Here is an 18,934-nt window from a genome sequence, read left to right on the forward strand (position 1 = left end):
CAACAGCTAATAGCTAATAATAATTATTTGTAACTTTCCGACAGGTAATGTACTTACTTTTAAGGTAAAATACTTTTAACCTAATCAAATATTATGTACAGTTATCTTTCACTATCATCAAATATTTTCTAAGGTAATGTTACTATAAAAAAGGACTGAGTTGTGAGACGGGAGCTGTTTTAATCTGTGCTGAGCTGTGAAATGGTATATGTGGGTTGTGTCTGAACTGTTTATGTAAATACAAAACTGATGTAGAAATACAAGAGCTGTAAATAAGTGAATAAATCAAAACAAGTCAGAAATAAATAAGGAAGAGAAAATACTTCAAACATCTAAAGTAACAGTAAAAGTCACTAAAACCAAAATGTAAAAGAAAATAAATAAATAAGTTAATTCATAAATAAAACTCTCAAGAAAAAAAATCAAACGGAAATAATCTGGCACCCTGACCTGTAGAGACGAGGACGTGCAGAGGAAGAGAAAGCGAAAAACAGAGCGAGTGAGTGCTGCGCTAACTTTCACCACAAGGAGAAGCTGCTGTTCAGACCTCAGCGAAGTTTCAGTTCACAAAGACCCGGAGAGGCAGCCGGCAAGAGTAGCCAAAACATTAAAACCAAGACAGAATCGCTTCTCTAGCGGAAATAGCGGATGCTGCTTAAACCAGAGGACTGTGCTAGCTTAGTGATAAAAAAAATTCTATTTAAAGGTTTTTCACCTATGCAGAGCTATTCACATGTTTTGGCTATTCCAACCTATTCCAAGCTATTTTAACTGAATTTGACCCTATTTTGTCTGAATCACCAAATTAACTATCTAACAAAAAGTAATCTACAAAGTAAACGTGGATAAACTGGAAAAATAACTGCAAATCATCTGATATAACTACAGACTTATCCAGAATTGAGATACAAGCAAATAAAATTTAACCAAAAATGTATTTAAATATGGTCATTGAGTGTATTCCAGTGTATCCTCCATGTGCATGAGTCAATCCCTTACAAGTGGGGAAGCTGCACAGAACTAAAACAATCTAAACAGATCTCTGACAAAAAACAATTATATTATTGTAAATCGATTCTTTATAGGTGTGTCTTCTAAAATGTTGGGGAACAACTGCTTTAGATTCTTTAGATATGTTGTAAATTGTAAATGAATACTGAAGTCATCCAGACTATAAAGAAAGACATAATGAATCATGTAGAAACATGTAGTAACCATGTAGCCATTCAGGTGCTTGTGCAGTCTCTTGTCATCTCAAGACTTGACTACTGCAACTCTCTACTGGCTGGTCTTCCACTGCGAGCCACCAAACCACTACAATTAATTCAGAATGCGGCAGCACGACTCGTCTTCAATCTTCCAAAGTTCAGTCATGTGACTCCTTTGCTGCGTTCCCTCCACTGGCTTCCTGTTGCCGCTCGCATGCGATTCAAAACCCTAACTCTGGCCTACAAGGCAAAAAACGGACCAGCTCCTTCATACTTGATGGCACTGATGGTCAAAGTCAGATCTGCACCAAGAGCTCTTAGAGCTTCCAGTACGGTTTGGCTCGAACCTCCATCCCTCAAAACCCACAAAAAACATCCCGAATCTTCTCTGTGCTGGAGCACCAAGGTGGTGGAATGGATTTCCACTGGTTGTCAGAACAGCAGAGTCACTCACGCTCTTCAAACGTCAACTGAAGACACATCTTTTCAAAGAGTTCCTAGACTAATCCAAAAAATAAATAAATAAATAAAAAGGTTCCTAGGGTTCTAAACATGATGAAGCTCTGTGTATCTCTTGATCCTAGTCTACGAACTAGTTTTAGATATTTCAAGTAACATTGAAGCACTGTTATAAGTCGCTGTGGTTAAGAGCCTCTGCTGAATACCTCAAATGTAAATGTAAAAGTGTTAAACAAACCGAAAAACTGTGAAGCATTTAGGTTATCTGTTATCTGGGGTGCTGTTAACTTATCCTGTGCAACAGAGGTAACTCCTGCTCTTCCTTTTTTTACTGGGGCGGCCCTAATGAGAGCCAGTTTCATCATCAGCATTTTTGATGGTCTTTGCAACTGCGCTTGAGGATACTTTCTAAGTTCAAAAGTCAAATAAGTCAAATAGGGTTATTCACTGTATACCAACTCTACCCCTTCACGACTTTACAGCTGATGCTCTCAAACACATTAAGAGGCAAAAAAACTCAAATAATTACATCTTGACAAGGTCAGCACAGCTGTTAACTGACCTGTTACCTCATAAATCTGACTAAGAAAAAGCCAAGATGTGCAAAGCTGTCATCTAAGCAAGAGTTGCTGATTTTTATTATCTGTATTATAAAACATATTCTGGTTTGTTTAACTAGTTTTTTATATCTACAATGCAGAACCTTAATAGTGTGTTTAAACACTGACTGGGAATATATCTATATTTCATATTTTGATTTCAAAAGCAGAGACATTGAGGTTCTTTCATTGTTTTGTTAAGAAAAATAATGTTCAAACAGTAATGAAAATGAATAGAAACTAACCAATGTCGTCGTCACTGCGATCTGCTGGATCTTTCTCCAGGCACTCCCTCACCAAATCCCTACCCAGCAAAGGATCTGAGGCTCGCTCAATATCTTCATCCTCCTCTTCCTCATCCTCAGAGTCTACAGGGGCCTCGGGGAGGCCAGACAGGTCCACGTCACCCATTTCACTCTCGGTGGCCTGTAAACGTACAAAAATAAACACTTCAATTTAATTACCAATTTAAAGTAGCCAAAGTGGTTTATCTATGGTGTCACAACAAATAGCAGAGTAAAAAAGGTGTGTGAAAATGAGCTTGTCTGGAAAAACTAAGGTTAGTTTCATTTTATAATCCACTTAGATTGTTTAAAAATTAAACACTAACTGTGAGGTTCCAAATCCACAATATAATTGACACTGTGACCGAAGCTTAAACACACCTAACCTAGCACTTGCAAGGATATCGGTATTACATCGGTATCTGCGATAATTGCTTTTTTAGGATCCCTGATACTGGCTGCCTTCCATTCTGAAAGCAGCTGCCCAACTAAATGCTAAATACATAAACCCACTGGTGAGCTAGCATCAGTGTAAAAGCCAGAATAACTGCAGATTAACCTGTAACTCAGTAATTTAATGTGTAAAAGATTTGTGGAATTATAATGGTGTTCTTCATGACGTGCTGTTAGTAATTTAGATTATTTTGTCCCCAGGGATGAACGTGATTTCCGGGCTGGGGAAAAGGCTCTTATAACAGGGGAGAACAGCTCCGCTCAGACCAGCTGGAGGCAGAGTTAGCTCTGTTTATGAAGAGTTTTTCCTTTTAATTTAATAAAGTTTTCTTTCTTAACATTATTAATTTTGCATGTTGTATTTGTCACTATGCTTATTGTAGCATCACATCTATCCTAGTAGATCTAAGTAAATTTCACACTTTTATTTGCAAATAAATAAGACATTTATGAAGCATGTTATGTTTTTGTTTTATTCAACTGATTTAGCTTTGATGTCTTACACAAACTATTATATTATGGTTACATTACTCATGTATTTCTACAAAGCATCTAACCAGAATGACTAACGAGAGAGTTACCTTTGAACGCAATGACTACCTAGGCAGCTGCCTTCAGAATGGACTGCAGCTACAGACTGTCGGGGAAAAAAGGCCAAGCAATGTAGGGAGGTAGGTACAGAGGGAGGTAAGTAGGTAGGTAGGAAGGTAAGTAGGTACTTAGGTAGGTATGTAAGGAGGTAAGTTGGTAGGATGGTAAGTATGCAGGGAAGGAGGTAGGTAGATGTACAGTACAAGCCAAAAGTTTGAACACACCTTCTCATTTAATATGTTTTCTTTATTTTCATGACTATTTACGTTGTAGATTCTCACTGAAGGCATCAAAACTATGAATGAACACATGTGGAGTTTTATGTAAAAAATGAGCTGTCCTCCACAGTCACCGGACCTGAACCCAAAGATGGTTTGGGGTGAGCTGGAGCACAGAGTGAAGGCAAAGAGCCAACAAGTTCTAAACACCTCTGGGAACTCCTTCCTTCAAGACTGTTGAAAAACCATTTCAGGTGATGACCTCTTGAAGCTCATTGAGAGAATGCCAAGAGTGTGAAATGCATTAATCAGAGCAAAGGGTGGCTATTTTTTATTTCACCTTTTTTTGTTAAGTGCATGACTCCACATGTGCTCATTCATAGGTTTGATGCCTTCAGTGAGAATCTACAATGTAAATAGTCATGCAAATAAAAAATATGAATTTAAAAAGAGAAGGTGTGTCCAAACTTTTGGCCTGTACTGTAGTAAATTAAGTAGGTAGGTAGAAAAGTAGGGAGGTGAGTAGATGCTTAGATAGATAGGTGTAGGTAGATAGGTAGGGGGGCAAGTAGGTGCTCAGATAGGGAGGAAGAGAGGGAGTGTATGCAAGTATGAAGGTTGATAGGGAGCAAAGTATGTAGGTAGAGAGGAATAGAGGTAGGTAGAATGCAAGTATGTAGGGAGAAATAGGTAGGGAGGGGTGGAGGTAGGTAGGGAAAAGTATGTAGGTAGGTAAGTTGGTAAGTAGATAGGAAAATAAGTAGGTAAATACGAGCAGGTAGAGAGGGAGGTAGATTGGTAAGTAGGTAGGTAGACTGGAAGGTAATAGGGTTCATACACCTTTTACAAGGTAAAATTCAAGCACTTTTCAAGCACTTTCAAGGCCCATTTTCAAGTTTTTCCAGCACCTTTCAGCTGTGGTAAATGAATGATAACAGCGATATCTCAAAACTGCGATTCAGCGATAATTAATATATCACAAAACTATTCTCCACACTTTACAGTGACTATGCTACTGAGAAAAAGAAATACTTAGAAGTTAGTAAATAGCATGAATTATGGATTTATTGGGTGTCAGTCTCACACAATTTCAATACCAATGTTCTTCACCATATGGTTACCCTGTTCATTTGATTGAGCAGTTACTGTAGTATGTCAAATTTGGGAGTGAGTTTCAGAGCATTTATACATACATATACTCAAAATTATTGAATTGCTTTTTGTCACATGCAAGAGATGGTATTATGGCATTTGCAAGATATGGTATTATGTTTATGTAAACAAGTAAAATAGTAAAAAAAAAAAAAAACAGCAGGTGCTCATTGCCTGCTGCTGCTGTTTTTGCTCAAGTCGAGTGGAGTTTTTGCGTTTGAGTGTAGAAAGAGGTGGTTTTGACAGTTTGGGGGCGGAGTCAGGATGACCTCCCTCAGCAAATGCTTTTGGCTGACATCTCCAGGCTTTGTGAATGACCGCCTACTACCAGCAGCCTTCACAAACAAAGACAGCAGGAGAGTTTGCAAAAAGCCAAGCTTTGGATTTATCTAAATGATAATAGTAATAATCCGGGGTTACACGTACAGTATATATTATTAAGCTCAGCCCTGCCTGGCGTCAGCGTCCATCGATCTCCGGGGCTGTTTGCCCGGAGTGAGTCATGCCTGAAACGAGCCGATATCCGGTGCTTGTATCGCGGCTTAAGTGCCTAGAACGAGCCGCTCACCAGCACTGTCTACCCGGCTTTCAGCTTGTTCCACGGCGGTGAAGCGCGGCGAACAGTAGCTCGTTGGAGGGTGGTGACGCCGCGTTAACAGTGCCGACTGGGTTAAGCCTAATATTATATTGTAGATGTAACCCTGGATTATTATTATTATTATTTAGATAAATCCAAAGCTTGGCTTTTAGCATAGCTAGCTAACTCCTGCTACCCGTTTTTTTTTTTTTAAACAAAGAAGCGGTAAAACAATGTTGCACCTGGTGGCAAAAAGAGCCGGATCCTCGTGAGCCAACTCTGGAATTTGTTGTCAAACATACGTGGAGGCGCAAGCGAAGACTTTTTTATTTTACACTCAATTTTCTCTATAAGCGAACGTATTTAGTCAGCCTGGAAAACAGAATGTTAAAATTCCAGCAAATTCAAGCACCCGTACGAACCCTGAGGTAAGTAGGGAGGTAGATTGGAAGTTACGTAGAGAGAGAGGTAGATGGTTAAGTAGGTAGACTGGTATGTAAGTATCCCTAATTACATAGGCGGGTAGGCAGGTAGACTGGAAGGTAAGTAAGGTAAGTAGGGAGGGAGGTAGACTGGAAGGTAAGTAGGGAGATAGATTGTAAGCAAAGTAGGAGGGAAGCAGGAAGAAAGGGTGGGAGGGAGTTAGATGGATAATATAGGTAGATTGGAAAGTAAGAAGGGAGGGAGGTAGATGGGTAAGTAGGTAGATTGGAAGGTACGTAGGGAGGGAAGCAGGTAGAAAGGGAGGCAGGGAGGTAGATGGGTAAGTAAGTAGGTAGGTAGATTGGAAGGTAAATAGGCAGGGGGGCAGATTGGAAGGTAAGTAGGTATTTAGATTGGAAGGTAAGTAGGGAGGGAGGTAGATGGTATAGTAGGTACGTAGATTGGAAGGTAAGTAGGAAGGGAGGTAGATGGGTAAGTAGGTAGGTAGATTGCAAGGTAAGTAGGAAGGGAGGTAGATGGGCAAGTAGGTAGGTAGATTGGAAGGTAAGTAGGGAAGGAAGAAGATGGGTAAGTAGGTAGGTAGATTTGAAGGTAAGTAGGGAAGGAAGAAGATGGGTAAGTAGGTAGGTAGATTGGAAAGTAAGTAGAGAGGGGTAGATGGGTAAGCAGGTAGATAGATTGGGAGGTATGTAGAGAGGGAAGCAGGAAGAAAGGGAGCGAGGGAGGTAGATGGGTAAGTAGGTAGACTGGAAGGAAAGTAGGGAGGTAGATGGGTAAGTAGGTAGGAAGATTGTAAGGTAAGTGGGAAGGGAGATTGTAAGGTAAGTAGGTAGGTAGGTTTGAAGGTAAGTAGGGAGGGAGATTTGAAGGTAAGTAGGGAGGGAGGTAGATGGGTAAGTAGGTAGGTAGATTGAAAGGTAAGTTGGGAGGTAGAATGGAAGGTAAATAGAGAGGTAGATTGGAAGGTAAGTAGGCAGGGAGGTAAATGGGTAAGTAGGTAGGTAGATTGGTATGTAAGTAGGGAGGGAGGGAGGTAGACTGTAAGGTAAGTAGGGAGATAGATAGTAAGGTAAGTAGGGAGGGAAGCAGAAAGAAAGGGAGTGAGGGAGGTAATTGGGTGGGAGGTAAATGGGTATGTAGGTAGATTGGAAGGTAAGTAGGAAGGGAGGTAGATGGGTTAGTAGGTATGTAGATTGGAAGGTAAGTAGGCAGTGAGGTATATGGGTAAGTTGGTAGGTAGATTGCAAGGTAAGTAGGAAGAGAGGTAGATGGGTAAGTAGGTAAGAAGATTGGAAGGTAAGTAGGGAGGGAGATTTGAAGGTAAGTAGGAGGGAGGTAGATGGATTAGTAGGTACGTAGATTGGAAGGTAACTAGACAGGGAGGTAGATGGGTGAGTAGTTAGGTTGATTGCAAGGTAAGTAGGAAGGGAGGTAGATGGGCAAGTAAGTAGGTAGTTTGGAAGGTAAGTAGGGAGGGAAGCAGGAAGCAAGGGAGCGAGGGAGGTAGATGGGTAAGTAGGTAGATTGGAAGGTAAGTAGGGAGGGAGGTAGATGGGTTAGTAGGTAGATTGGAAGGTAAGTAGGAAGGGAGGTAGATAGGTTAGTAGGTAGGAAGATTGGAAGGTAAGTAGGCAGGGAGGTAAATGGGTAAGTAGGTAGGTAGATTGGTATGTAAGTAGGGAGGGAGGGAGGTAGACTGTAAGGTAAGTAGGGAGATAGATAGTAAGGTAAGTAAGGAGGGAAGCAGAAAGAAAGGGAGTGAGGGAGGTAATTGGGTGGGAGGTAAATGGGTTTGTAGGTAGATTGGAAGGTAAGTAGGAAGGGAGGTAGATGGATTAGTAGGTATGTAGATTGGAAGGTAAGTAGGCAGTGAGGTATATGGGTAAGTTGGTAGGTAGATTGCAAGGTAAGTAGGAAGAGAGGTAGATGGGTAAGTAGGTAAGAAGATTGGAAGGTAAGTAGGGAGGGAGATTTGAAGGTAAGTAGGAGGGAGGTAGATGGATTAGTAGGTACGTAGATTGGAAGGTAACTAGACAGGGAGGTAGATGGGTGAGTAGTTAGGTTGATTGCAAGGTAAGTAGGAAGGGAGGTAGATGGGCAAGTAAGTAGGTAGTTTGGAAGGTAAGTAGGGAGGGAAGCAGGAAGCAAGGGAGCGAGGGAGGTAGATGGGTAAGTAGGTAGATTGGAAGGTAAGTAGGGAGGGAGGTAGATGGGTTAGTAGGTAGATTGGAAGGTAAGTAGGAAGGGAGGTAGATAGGTTAGTAGGTAGGAAGATTGGAAGGTAAGTAGGGAGGGAGATTTGAAGGTAAGAAGGGAGGGAGATTAGAAGGCAAGTAGGTAGGGATGTAGATAGGTAAGTAGGTAGGTAGATTGGAAGGTAAGTAGGTAGGTAGATTGGAAGGTAAGTAGGTAGGTAGATTGGAAGGTAAGTAGGAAGGGAGGTAGATGGGTTAGTAGGTATGTAGATTGGAAGGTAAGTAGGCAGGGAGGTATATGGGTAAGTAGGTAGGAAGATTGGAAGGTAGGGCTGGGTGATATGGAAAAAAACCTTATCACGATAAAGTTTTCCATATCAGCCGATATCGATATGTATCACGATATAAATCAAATCACTTTCTGCTACACTTTAAGGTTTCTTTTTACACATCCACACCAGTCCGGACCCCCCCCCCCCCCCTTCCCCACATGTATGGCCCTTAAAACAAGAACAAGGGGACAAATATAAACAAAGCACTTGGATTTTTAATAAAATTATATTTAATCAAAGGATTATTCCCCTCCATAATTTTAAGGCAACTACATAAAGCTAAATGCAATAGTATATCACAGTTCATTTTGACAGGTGATTTTGATACAGTTTTAGTCTTAGCCATTTGACTAAAATGTATAATAGTTTTAGTTACATTTTAGTCTATCGTATATTATTAGTTTTAGTCACATTTTAGTCTAGTTTTAGTCTAATAAATTTTGGTCATATAAAAAGTATGTATTACATATATTTTACTGTTTTTTTACTTTTATATTTTGAGATTATTTACTGCTAATGTTTATTAAAATTATAGCCTTTAAGTTTTGTTGCATTTAAATATTTTAAAGCAAGTGACCTGTAATGGAGGTGGGACGAATAAAGTCAAGTTTCTGAAATGATCCACTTCTACTGCAGTACAGACTTATACTAACATTACTGGATTGTTCTGGGCTGAGCATGCAGTTCAGCGCGCTGCCTGATCGCGTGCTGCGCCTGTTCGCGTGCTGCGCCTGTTCGCGTGCTGCGCCTGTTCGCAGCGCTACTTAAACAGGAAATAGAAAATAAAGATTATCGAATCCTATCGTCCGGCTTATTATAGTTTTTCGCGATATATATTTTTCGCGATAACTATCGTTATCATTTTATCGCCCAGCACTATTGGAAGGTAAGTAGGGAGGGAGATTTGAAGGTAAGAAGGGAAGGAGACTGGAAGGAAAGTAGGTAGGGATGTAGATAGGTAAGTAAGTAGGTAGATTGGAAGGTAAGCAGGGAGGGAGATTAGAAAGTAAGAAGGGAGGGAGATTGGAAGGTAAGTAGGGAGGGAAGTAGATGGGTAAGTAGGTAGATTGGAAGGTAAGTAGGGAGGGAAGCAGGTAGAAAGGGAGGCAGGGAGGTAGATGGGTAAGTAAGTAGGTAGGCAGATAGGAAGGTAAATAGGCAGGGGGTTAGATTGGAAGGTAAGTATGGAGGAAGATTGGAAGGTAAGTAGGGAGGGAGATTTGAAGATAAGTAGGGACGGAGATTGGAAGGTTAGTAGGGAGGTAGATTGGAAGGTAAGAAGGGAGGTAGAATGGAAGGTAAGTAGAGAGGGAGATTGGAAGGTAAGAAGGGAGGCAGACTGAAACGTAAGTAGAGAGGGAGGTTGGAAGGTAAGTAGAGATGTAGATTGGAAGGTAAGTAGAGAGGTAGATTAGAAGGTAAGTAGAGAAGGAGATTGGAAGGTAAATAGAGAGGGAGATTGGAAGGTACATCCAGAGGGAGATTGGAAGGTAGGTAAAGAGGGAGATTGGAAGGTAAGTAGAGAGGGAGATTGGAAGGTACATAGAGAGGGAGATTGGAAGGTAAGTAAAGAGGTAGATTGGAAGGTAAGTAGAGAGGGAGGTATATGGGTAAGTAGGTAGGTAGATTGGAAGGTAAGTAGAGAGGGAGATTGGAAGGTAAGAAGGCAGGGAGGTAGATTGGAAGGTAAGTAGAGAGGGAGACTGGAAGGTAAGAAGGCAGGGAGGTAGATTGGAAGGTAAGTAGGGAGGTAGAATGGAAGGTAAGTAGAGAAGGAGATTGGAAGGTAAATAGAGAGGGAGATTGGAAGGTACATCCAGAGGGAGATTGGAAGGTAAGTAAAGAGGGAGATTGGAAGGTAAGTAGAGAGGGAGATTGGAAGGTACATAGAGAGGGAGATTGGAAGGTAAGTAAAGAGGTAGATTGGAAGGTAAGTAGAGAGGGAGGTATATGGGTAAGTAGGTAGGTAGATTGGAAGGTAAGTAGAGAGGGAGATTGGAAGGTAAGAAGGCAGGGAGGTTGATTGGAAGGTAAGCAGGTAGGTAGATTGGAAGGTAAGTAGAGAGGGAGACTGGAAGGTAAGAAGGCAGGGAGGTAGATTGGAAGGTAAGTAGGGAGGTAGAATGGAAGGTAAGTAGAGAGGGAGATTGGAAGGTAAGTAGAGAGGGAGATTGGAAGGTAAGTAGGAAGGTAGAATGGAAGGTAAGCAGAGAGGGAGATTGGAAGGTAAGTAGAGAGGGAGATTGGAAGGTAAGCAGAGAGGGAGATTGGAAGGTAAGGAGGAAGGTGGATTGGAAGGTAACTAACGAACGAGATTGGAGGTAAATAGAGAGGGAGATTGGAAGGTAAGTAGAGAGGTAGATTGCAAGGTAAGTAGAGAGGGAGATTGGAAGGTAAGTAGGGAAGTAGATTGGAAGGTAAGTAGGGAGGGAGGTTGGAAGGTAAGTAGGAAGGTAGAATGGAAGGTAAGTAGGGAGGGAGATTGGAAGGTAAGTAGGGAGGGAGGTAGATGGGTAAGTAGGTAGGTAGATTGGAAGGTAAGTAGAGAGGGAGATTAAAAGGTAAGCAGAGAGGGAGATTGGAAGGTAAGGAGGGAGGTGGATTGGAAGGTAACTAAAGAGCGAGATTGGAGGTAAATAGAGAGAGAGATTGTAAGGTAAGCAGAAACGGAGATTGGAAGGTAAGGAGGGAGGTAGATTGGAAGGTAGGTAGAGAGGGAGGTAGATGGGTAAGTATGTAGGTAGATTGGAAGGTAAGTAGAGAGGGAGATTGGAAGGTAAGTAGGGAGGGAGGTAGATGGGTAAGTAGATAGGTAGATTGGAAGGTAAGTAGAGAGGGAGATTGAAAGGTAAGTAGAGAGGTAGATTGGAAGGTAAGTAGGAAGGGAGGTTGAAAGGTAAGTAGGAAGGTAGAATGGAAGGTAAGTAGAGAGGGAGATTGGAAGGCAAGTAGGGAGGGAGATTGGAAGGTAAGTAGGGAGGGAGGTAGATGGGTAAGTAGGTAGGTAGATTGGAAGGTAAGTAGGAAGGTAGATTGGAAGGTAAGTAGGTAGGTAGATTTTAAGGTAGGTAGAGAGGGAGGTAGATGGGTAAGTAGGTAGGTAGATTGGAAGGTATGTAGGGAGGGAGATTGGAAGGTAAGTAGGTAGGTAGATTGGAAGGTAAGTAGAGAGGGAGAAGGTAAGGTAAGTAGGGAGGGAGATTAGAAGGTAAGTAGGTAGGTATATTGGAAGGTAAGTAGAGAGGGAGATGGTAAGGTAAGTAGGGAGGGAGATTGGAAGGTAAGTAGGGAGGGAGATTGAAAGGTAAGAAGGGAGGGAGGTAGATTGGAATCATCTGTTTCCTTTAGTTTTTGCTATGCAAATGCTTCTTCAAGGAAATGTGAAACTGAAGAAATGGCACTTAAGAAATTTGGCAAATTTGTCATCCAGTTTGAGGTGTACTGAGATTTTAAGACATTCCTAAGGTGGAACAGTCCATCTAAAAGATGAGATTGGTTGGTTGTTGGGGTTTTATTGCCACTCCAGCACAAATTTGGCTATTTGTGGCATATACTTGGTTTTAAAAGCGTAGATATAAATGCACAGTTGATTCAAACATTACATAGGCCTCTACATGTGTGTCATATTAGATGTTTAAGATTAAGAGCCGATAAAAACTTTAAAATCTTCCCTGGTGGGTGTTTCCCAAAAAGGTCCTTTATGTTCTGTTCTTGATAGTACAATTTTCTTATATGGTTATGGGCTGGACAGTCGATGAGGATGTGTTTTATAGTTAGTGGGGTGTTACACGATTGACAAGATGGTATTTCAGTGTTTGTTAAAAGGTGTCCATGTGTTATTTTTGAGTGGCCTATACGGCATCTTGTGTAAACTGTCTGATCTGATCTTGAGTTGTGTTTGAACGTTGTCCGTCTTAACAGAGGTTGAATTTCATGTAGTTTATTGTTGAGCTCTTGGTCCCACTCTTCTTGCCATTTAGATTTAATGAAGGAGTTTATTATGTAAAAGGTGTCCAGAGGTGGGGTGGAGAACTTAGTGATCTCTTTTGTAGATGCCTTCTTGGCGAGGTCATCTCCCATATCGTTTCCTGTAAATCCACAGTGGCCTGGGATCCAGCAAAAGGCTATCTGGTATCTTTGTTTATGCAGGGAGCTGACTGTCGCAAGCACTTCAGAAATGATGGGATGGTCTGTTTTTAATGAGTCCAAAGCTTGAAGACAAGACTTTGAGTCTGAGCAGATTAGGTAGTTGGGGTGTGTGCAGTTTTTGATGTATTCCAATGTAAGCAGCAGTGCGTATGCTTCAGCTGTGAAGATGGTACTATGGCTTGGTAAGTGAATGCTTTTGTGAAAGTTTGAGGTTGAAAATGCTGCTGCTACATGAGTTTCCGTTTTTGATCCATCAGTGTAAATAGTCTTGTGGGTAGGGTACATGTTTTGAATGTCAAAGAATTGAGTTTTATAATCATTTGGGTGGGTGTTTGATTTCTGGTGTCCGGTTAGTTTTAATATGACTGTTGGTTGTATAATTTCCCAAGGGGCTATTGGATCGTGTACTTTTTCCAAAATTGTCATGTCAATGGCCAGCTTTTCCAGTTCTGGCTGGATTCGAAGTCCTAACGGCTTGATCACGTTTGGTTTTCTTTTGTACAGGTCTGAGAGATTGTTGTTGAAGACAGAGGAATGTGCTGGGTTTCGATCATTTCCTTGAAGTTTTATAGTGTATTGAAGTGCTAGTTGTCTAAAAGGGGAGAAAAGTGCATACAGAATGCAAACAATGACATCAAAGATCTCTTCTCTCAGCTTCAGAAATCAGAATACCTGAGTGGAAATGTAAGGGTGTTTGGTACTGCTTCAAACAGAGTGTCTGTATCGCACAACCTAGCCTTCAACAACTGAAGCCTTTAATGATGGTCCAGTAAAAAACTGAAGCCTTTAATGATGGTCCAGTGAAAAAAAGGAGGTAAGTTGAAAGTTAGGTTCGTAGGGAGGGACGTAGATAGATAGGGAGTTGGTAAGGTAAAGAGGTACATAGGGAGGGAGGTAAGTAGGTAGGAAGGGTACATTGTGTGATTTGAGAGATGGAATTACATTAGCCAATCAAAGGGAGCATAGGTGTCCAGGAGAAATCTGGAACCAAGCTTTGTCCTTTAGCTGACAAAATGTACTTTTTTCAGAATAATACAATTATAAATTAGACTGCATAATACAGATATACATAAAATATGTTTGTCAGGTCACATTGATAACATCTTTTAGATCAGTCAGTACCTGGTAGATATCTGATAGGCTGCTGCTTCCTGAATCGCTGGCAATGCTGCATCCCGACTGGCTGGGTGGCATGTGCATCACCTGCTGATGAGGGTGGTCTGTCAAGTGCATCTTGCTGAGGTCTCCAGGAAGCTGTGCAGAAAAAAAAGGGAATAAAATAAAAGCGAATAATTGATGTAAATGGCTTGTGATTATTATATATATGTATTACATACAGAATATTACTGGTGTAAAATGTGTTTTTTAAATGTATTATTAGTGACTGATATTCTTTATATTAACATAACTCTGTTAATAAATTAGGGTCCTACAAACATTTTAGTTTTATTACATATTAGTTCTATTAAATTCAGAGTTTGTAAAGTTTAAAAATGCTTTAAAAGCTTTTTTTCAGCTTTAATTCAGGCTCACACTTTTCCTTATTCAAATGTTCCCAATGGAAACAGAAGTGCATCTTCTATGACACCAATGTCAACCATTTGTGGCACCTTTCTTTTGAAGAGTGTAGTAATTTATTGTGCTGGGGGATCACACTATCTGTCCACATTTCTACAGCAGAGTGATGAAGTGGAATCATATAAGTTGAGAGGAGGTATAAACATTTGAGACTGATTCAGGTCTGTACATCTATATTTCTTTCTGTGTTGGAAAAAAAAAATGTTTTCCTTGTGACAAGTGACCTCTGCGGCTGCAGTACTCCATCCAGGACCCTGGGCAGTAAATCTGAGACGCTGTGAGCCACTGCTGTTCAATCTTTATTACCCTAAATGCTCCTCTGTCTGCCATATCTGAGGAAGGTTGATGCACAGCTATGATAACATGACGTGGTGGAATACAGGAAGCTGTAGGTATTAACAAGTTGTTTCAATTGAAATAAAATGTGCTACAAATGTTTATCTTAATGATTTATCATTAAGATAAACATTTGTAGCACATTTTATTTCAATTAAATAAATAGTTCAATAAATAGTTCTTCATTACCTATAGAACCATTTTTTAGTATTCATGAGACCAGGATGTTTCTAATGCCTTGTATGGTGTATTCCCGTTACACTGTCAGACCTCACTACACATCCCATAATTCACCTGTACCCACTGTCAGACCTCACTCCAACTCCCATAATTCACCTGCACCCATTATTAGACCTAACTCTATCTCCCATAATTCACCTGTACCCACTGTCAGACCTCACTCCAACTCCCATAATTCACCTGCACCCATTATTAGACCTAACTCTATCTCCCATAATTCACCTGTACCCACTATCAGACCTCACTCTAACTCCCATAATTCACCTGTACCCACTATTAGACCTCACTCCAACTCCCATAATTCACCTGTAACCACTATCAGACCTCACTCTAACTCCCAGAATTCACCTGCACCATATCATATAAGTTGAGAGGAGGTATAAACATTTGAGACTGATTCAGGTCTGTACATCTATATTTCTTTCTGTGTTGGAAAAAAAAAATGTTTTCCTTGTGACAAGTGACCTCTGCGGCTGCAGTACTCCATCCAGGACCCTGGGCAGTAAATCTGAGACGCTGTGAGCCACTGCTGTTCAATCTTTATTACCCTAAATGCTCCTCTGTCTGCCATATCTGAGGAAGGTTGATGCACAGCTATGATAACATGACGTGGTGGAATACAGGAAGCTGTAGGTATTAACAAGTTGTTTCAATTGAAATAAAATGTGCTACAAATGTTTATCTTAATGATTTATCATTAAGATAAACATTTGTAGCACATTTTATTTCAATTAAATAAATAGTTCAATAAATAGTTCTTCATTACCTATAGAACCATTTTTTAGTATTCATGAGACCAGGATGTTTCTAATGCCTTGTATGGTGTATTCCCGTTACACTGTCAGACCTCACTACACATCCCATAATTCACCTGTACCCACTGTCAGACCTCACTCCAACTCCCATAATTCACCTGCACCCATTATTAGACCTAACTCTATCTCCCATAATTCACCTGTACCCACTATCAGACCTCACTCCAACTCCCATAATTCACCTGTACCCACTATTAGACCTCACTCCAACTCCCATAATTCACCTGTAACCACTATCAGACCTCACTCTAACTCCCAGAATTCACCTGCACCTACTATCAGCCCTCAATCCAACTCCCATAATTCACCTGTAACCAGTATCAGACCTCACTCCAACTCCCATAATTCACCTGTACCCACTATTAGACCTCACTCCAACTCCCATAATTCACCTGTAACCACTATCAGACCTCACTCCAACTCCCATAATTCACCTGTACCCACTATTAGACCTCACTCCAACTCCCATAATTCACCTGTACCCACTATTAGACCTCACTCCAACTCCCATAATTCACCTGTAACCACTATCAGACTTCACTCCAACTCCCATAATTCACCTGTACCCACTATTAGACCTCACTCCAACTCCCATAATTCACCTGTAACCACTATCAGACCTCACTCCAACTCCCATAATTCACCTGTACCCACTATTAGACCTCTCTCCAACTCCCATAATTCACCTGTACCCACTATTAGACCTCACTCCAACTCCCATAATTCACCTGTACCCACTATTAGACCTCACTCCAACTCCCATAATTCACCTGTAACCACTATCAGACCTCACTCCATCTCCCATAATTCACCTGCACCCACTATTAGACCTAACTCTATCTCCCATAATTCACCTGTACCCACTATCAGACCTCACTCCAACTCCCATAATTCACCTGCACCCACAATCAGACCCTCACTCCAACTCCCATAATTCACCTGCACCAACTATCAGACCTCACTCCAACTCCCATAATTCACCTGCACCCAGGATCAGCCCTCACTACAACTCCTCTAATTCACCTGCACCCACTATCAGCCATCACTACAACTCCCATAATTCACCTGCACCCAATATCAAACCTCACTCCAACTCCCATAATTCATCTGTACCCACAATTAGACCCTGACTCCAACTCTGATAATTCACCAGCACCCACAATCAGACCCTCACTCCAACTCCCATAATTCACCTGCACCCACTATCAGACCTCACTCCAACTCCCATAATTCACCTGCACCCACTATTAGACCTCACTCCAACTACCATAATTCACCTGTACCCACTATCAGACCTCACTCCAACTCCCATAATTCACCTGTACCCACTATCAGACCTCACTCCAACTCCCACAATTCACCTATAACCACTATCAGACCTCAGTCCCACTCCCATAATTCACCTTTACCCAATATCAGCCCTTACTCCAACTGCTATGATAATTCACATACACCCACTATCAGACCCTCACTCCAACTCCCACAATTCACCTGCACCCACTATCAGACCTCACTCCAACTCCCATAGTTCACCTGTACCCAATATCAAACCTCACTCCAACTCCCATAATTCACCTGTACCCACTATTAGACCTTACTCCAACTCCTATAATAATTCACCTACACCCACTATCAGACCCTCACTCCAACTCCCACAATTCACCTGCACCCACAATCAGATCCTCACTCCAACTCCCATAATTCACCTGCACCCACAATCAGACCTCACTTCAACTTCCATAGTTCACCTGTACCCACTATCAAACCTCACTCCAACTCCCATAATTCACCTGTACCCACTATTAGACCTTACTCCAACTCCTATAATAATTCACCTACACCCACTATCAGACCCTCACTCCAACTCCCACAATTCACCTGCACCCACAATCAGACCCTCAGAACAACTCCCATAATTCACCTACACCTACTATCAGACCTCACTCCAACTCCCATAATTCACCTGCACCGAGGATCAGCCCTCACTACAACTCCTATAATTCACCTGCACCCACTATCAGCCATCACTACAACTTCCATAATTCACCTGCACCCACTCACTGCAACTCCAATAATTCACCTGCACCCACTATCAGACCTTACTCCAACTCCCATAATTCACCTGTAACCACTATCAGACCTCACTCCAACTCCCATAATTCACCTGAAACCACTATGAGACCTCACTCCAACTCCCATAATTCACCTGCACCCACTATCAGACCTCACGCCAACTCCCATAATTCACCTGCACCCAGGATCAGCCCTTACTACAACTCCTATAATTCACCTGCACCCACTATCAGCCATCACTACAACTCCCATAATTCACCTGCACCCACTCACAGCAACTCCCATAATTCACCTGCACCCACTGTCAGACCTTACTCCAACTCCCATAATTCACCTGTAACCACTATTAGACCTCACTCCAACTCCCATAATTCACCTGCACCCACAATCAGACCCTCACTCCAACTCCCATAATTCACCTGCACCCACTATCAGACCTCACTGCAACTCCCATAATTCACCTGTACCCACTATTAGACCTCACTCCAATTCCCATAATTCACCTGTACTCACTATTAGAGCTCACTCCAACTACCATAATTCACCTGTACCCACTATCAGACCTCACTGCAACTCCCATAATTCACCTGTACCCACTATTAGACCTTACTCCAACTCCTATAATATATCACCTGCACCAACTATCAGACCTCACTCCAACTCCCATAATTCACCTGCACCCAGGATCAGCCCTCACTACAACTCCTATAATTCACCTGCACCCACTATCAGCCATCACTACAACTCCCATAATTCACCTGCACCCACTATCAAACCTCACTCCAACTCCTATAATTCACCTGTACCCACAATCAGACCCTGACTCCAACTCACATAATTCACCTGCACCCACAATCAGACCCTCACTCCAACTCCCATAATTCACCTGCACCCACTATTAGACCTCACTCCAACTACCATAATTCACCTGTATCCACTATCAGACCTCACTCCAACTCCCATAATTCACCTGTACCCGCTATTAGACCTCACGCCAATTCCCATAATTCACCTATAACCACTATCAGACCTCACTCCAACTCCCATAATTCACCTGTAACCACTATTAGACCTCACTCCAACTCCCATAATTCACCTGCACCCACAATCAGACACTCACTCCAACTCCCATAATTCACCTGCACCCACTATTAGACCTCACTCCAATTCCCATAATTCACCTGTACTCACTATTAGAGCTCACTCCAACTACCATAATTCACCTGTACCC

The 18,934-nt window shown here is 41.6% G+C and overlaps 1 protein-coding gene across 12 annotated transcripts in view; it reads right to left on the reverse strand.

Annotated features, from left to right (window-relative positions):
• LOC103043076 (rap guanine nucleotide exchange factor 6) overlaps nucleotides 1-18,934 on the reverse strand; it is a 296,213-nt gene that overhangs the window by 119,670 nt on the left and 157,609 nt on the right. For all 12 annotated transcript variants that reach the window (XM_049466446.1, XM_049466442.1, XM_049466440.1 and 9 more), the window contains 2 exons: nucleotides 13,784-13,915; nucleotides 2,512-2,692 (listed from right to left, as the gene is read on the reverse strand). In XM_049466446.1, the coding sequence (XP_049322403.1) occupies nucleotides 2,512-2,692; nucleotides 13,784-13,915 (313 nt within the window). The remainder of the gene's footprint in view (nucleotides 1-2,511; nucleotides 2,693-13,783; nucleotides 13,916-18,934) is intronic.

This window comes from Astyanax mexicanus, chromosome 17, assembly GCF_023375975.1.
Source record: "Astyanax mexicanus isolate ESR-SI-001 chromosome 17, AstMex3_surface, whole genome shotgun sequence".
Classification (NCBI taxonomy): Eukaryota; Metazoa; Chordata; class Actinopteri; order Characiformes; family Acestrorhamphidae; genus Astyanax; species Astyanax mexicanus.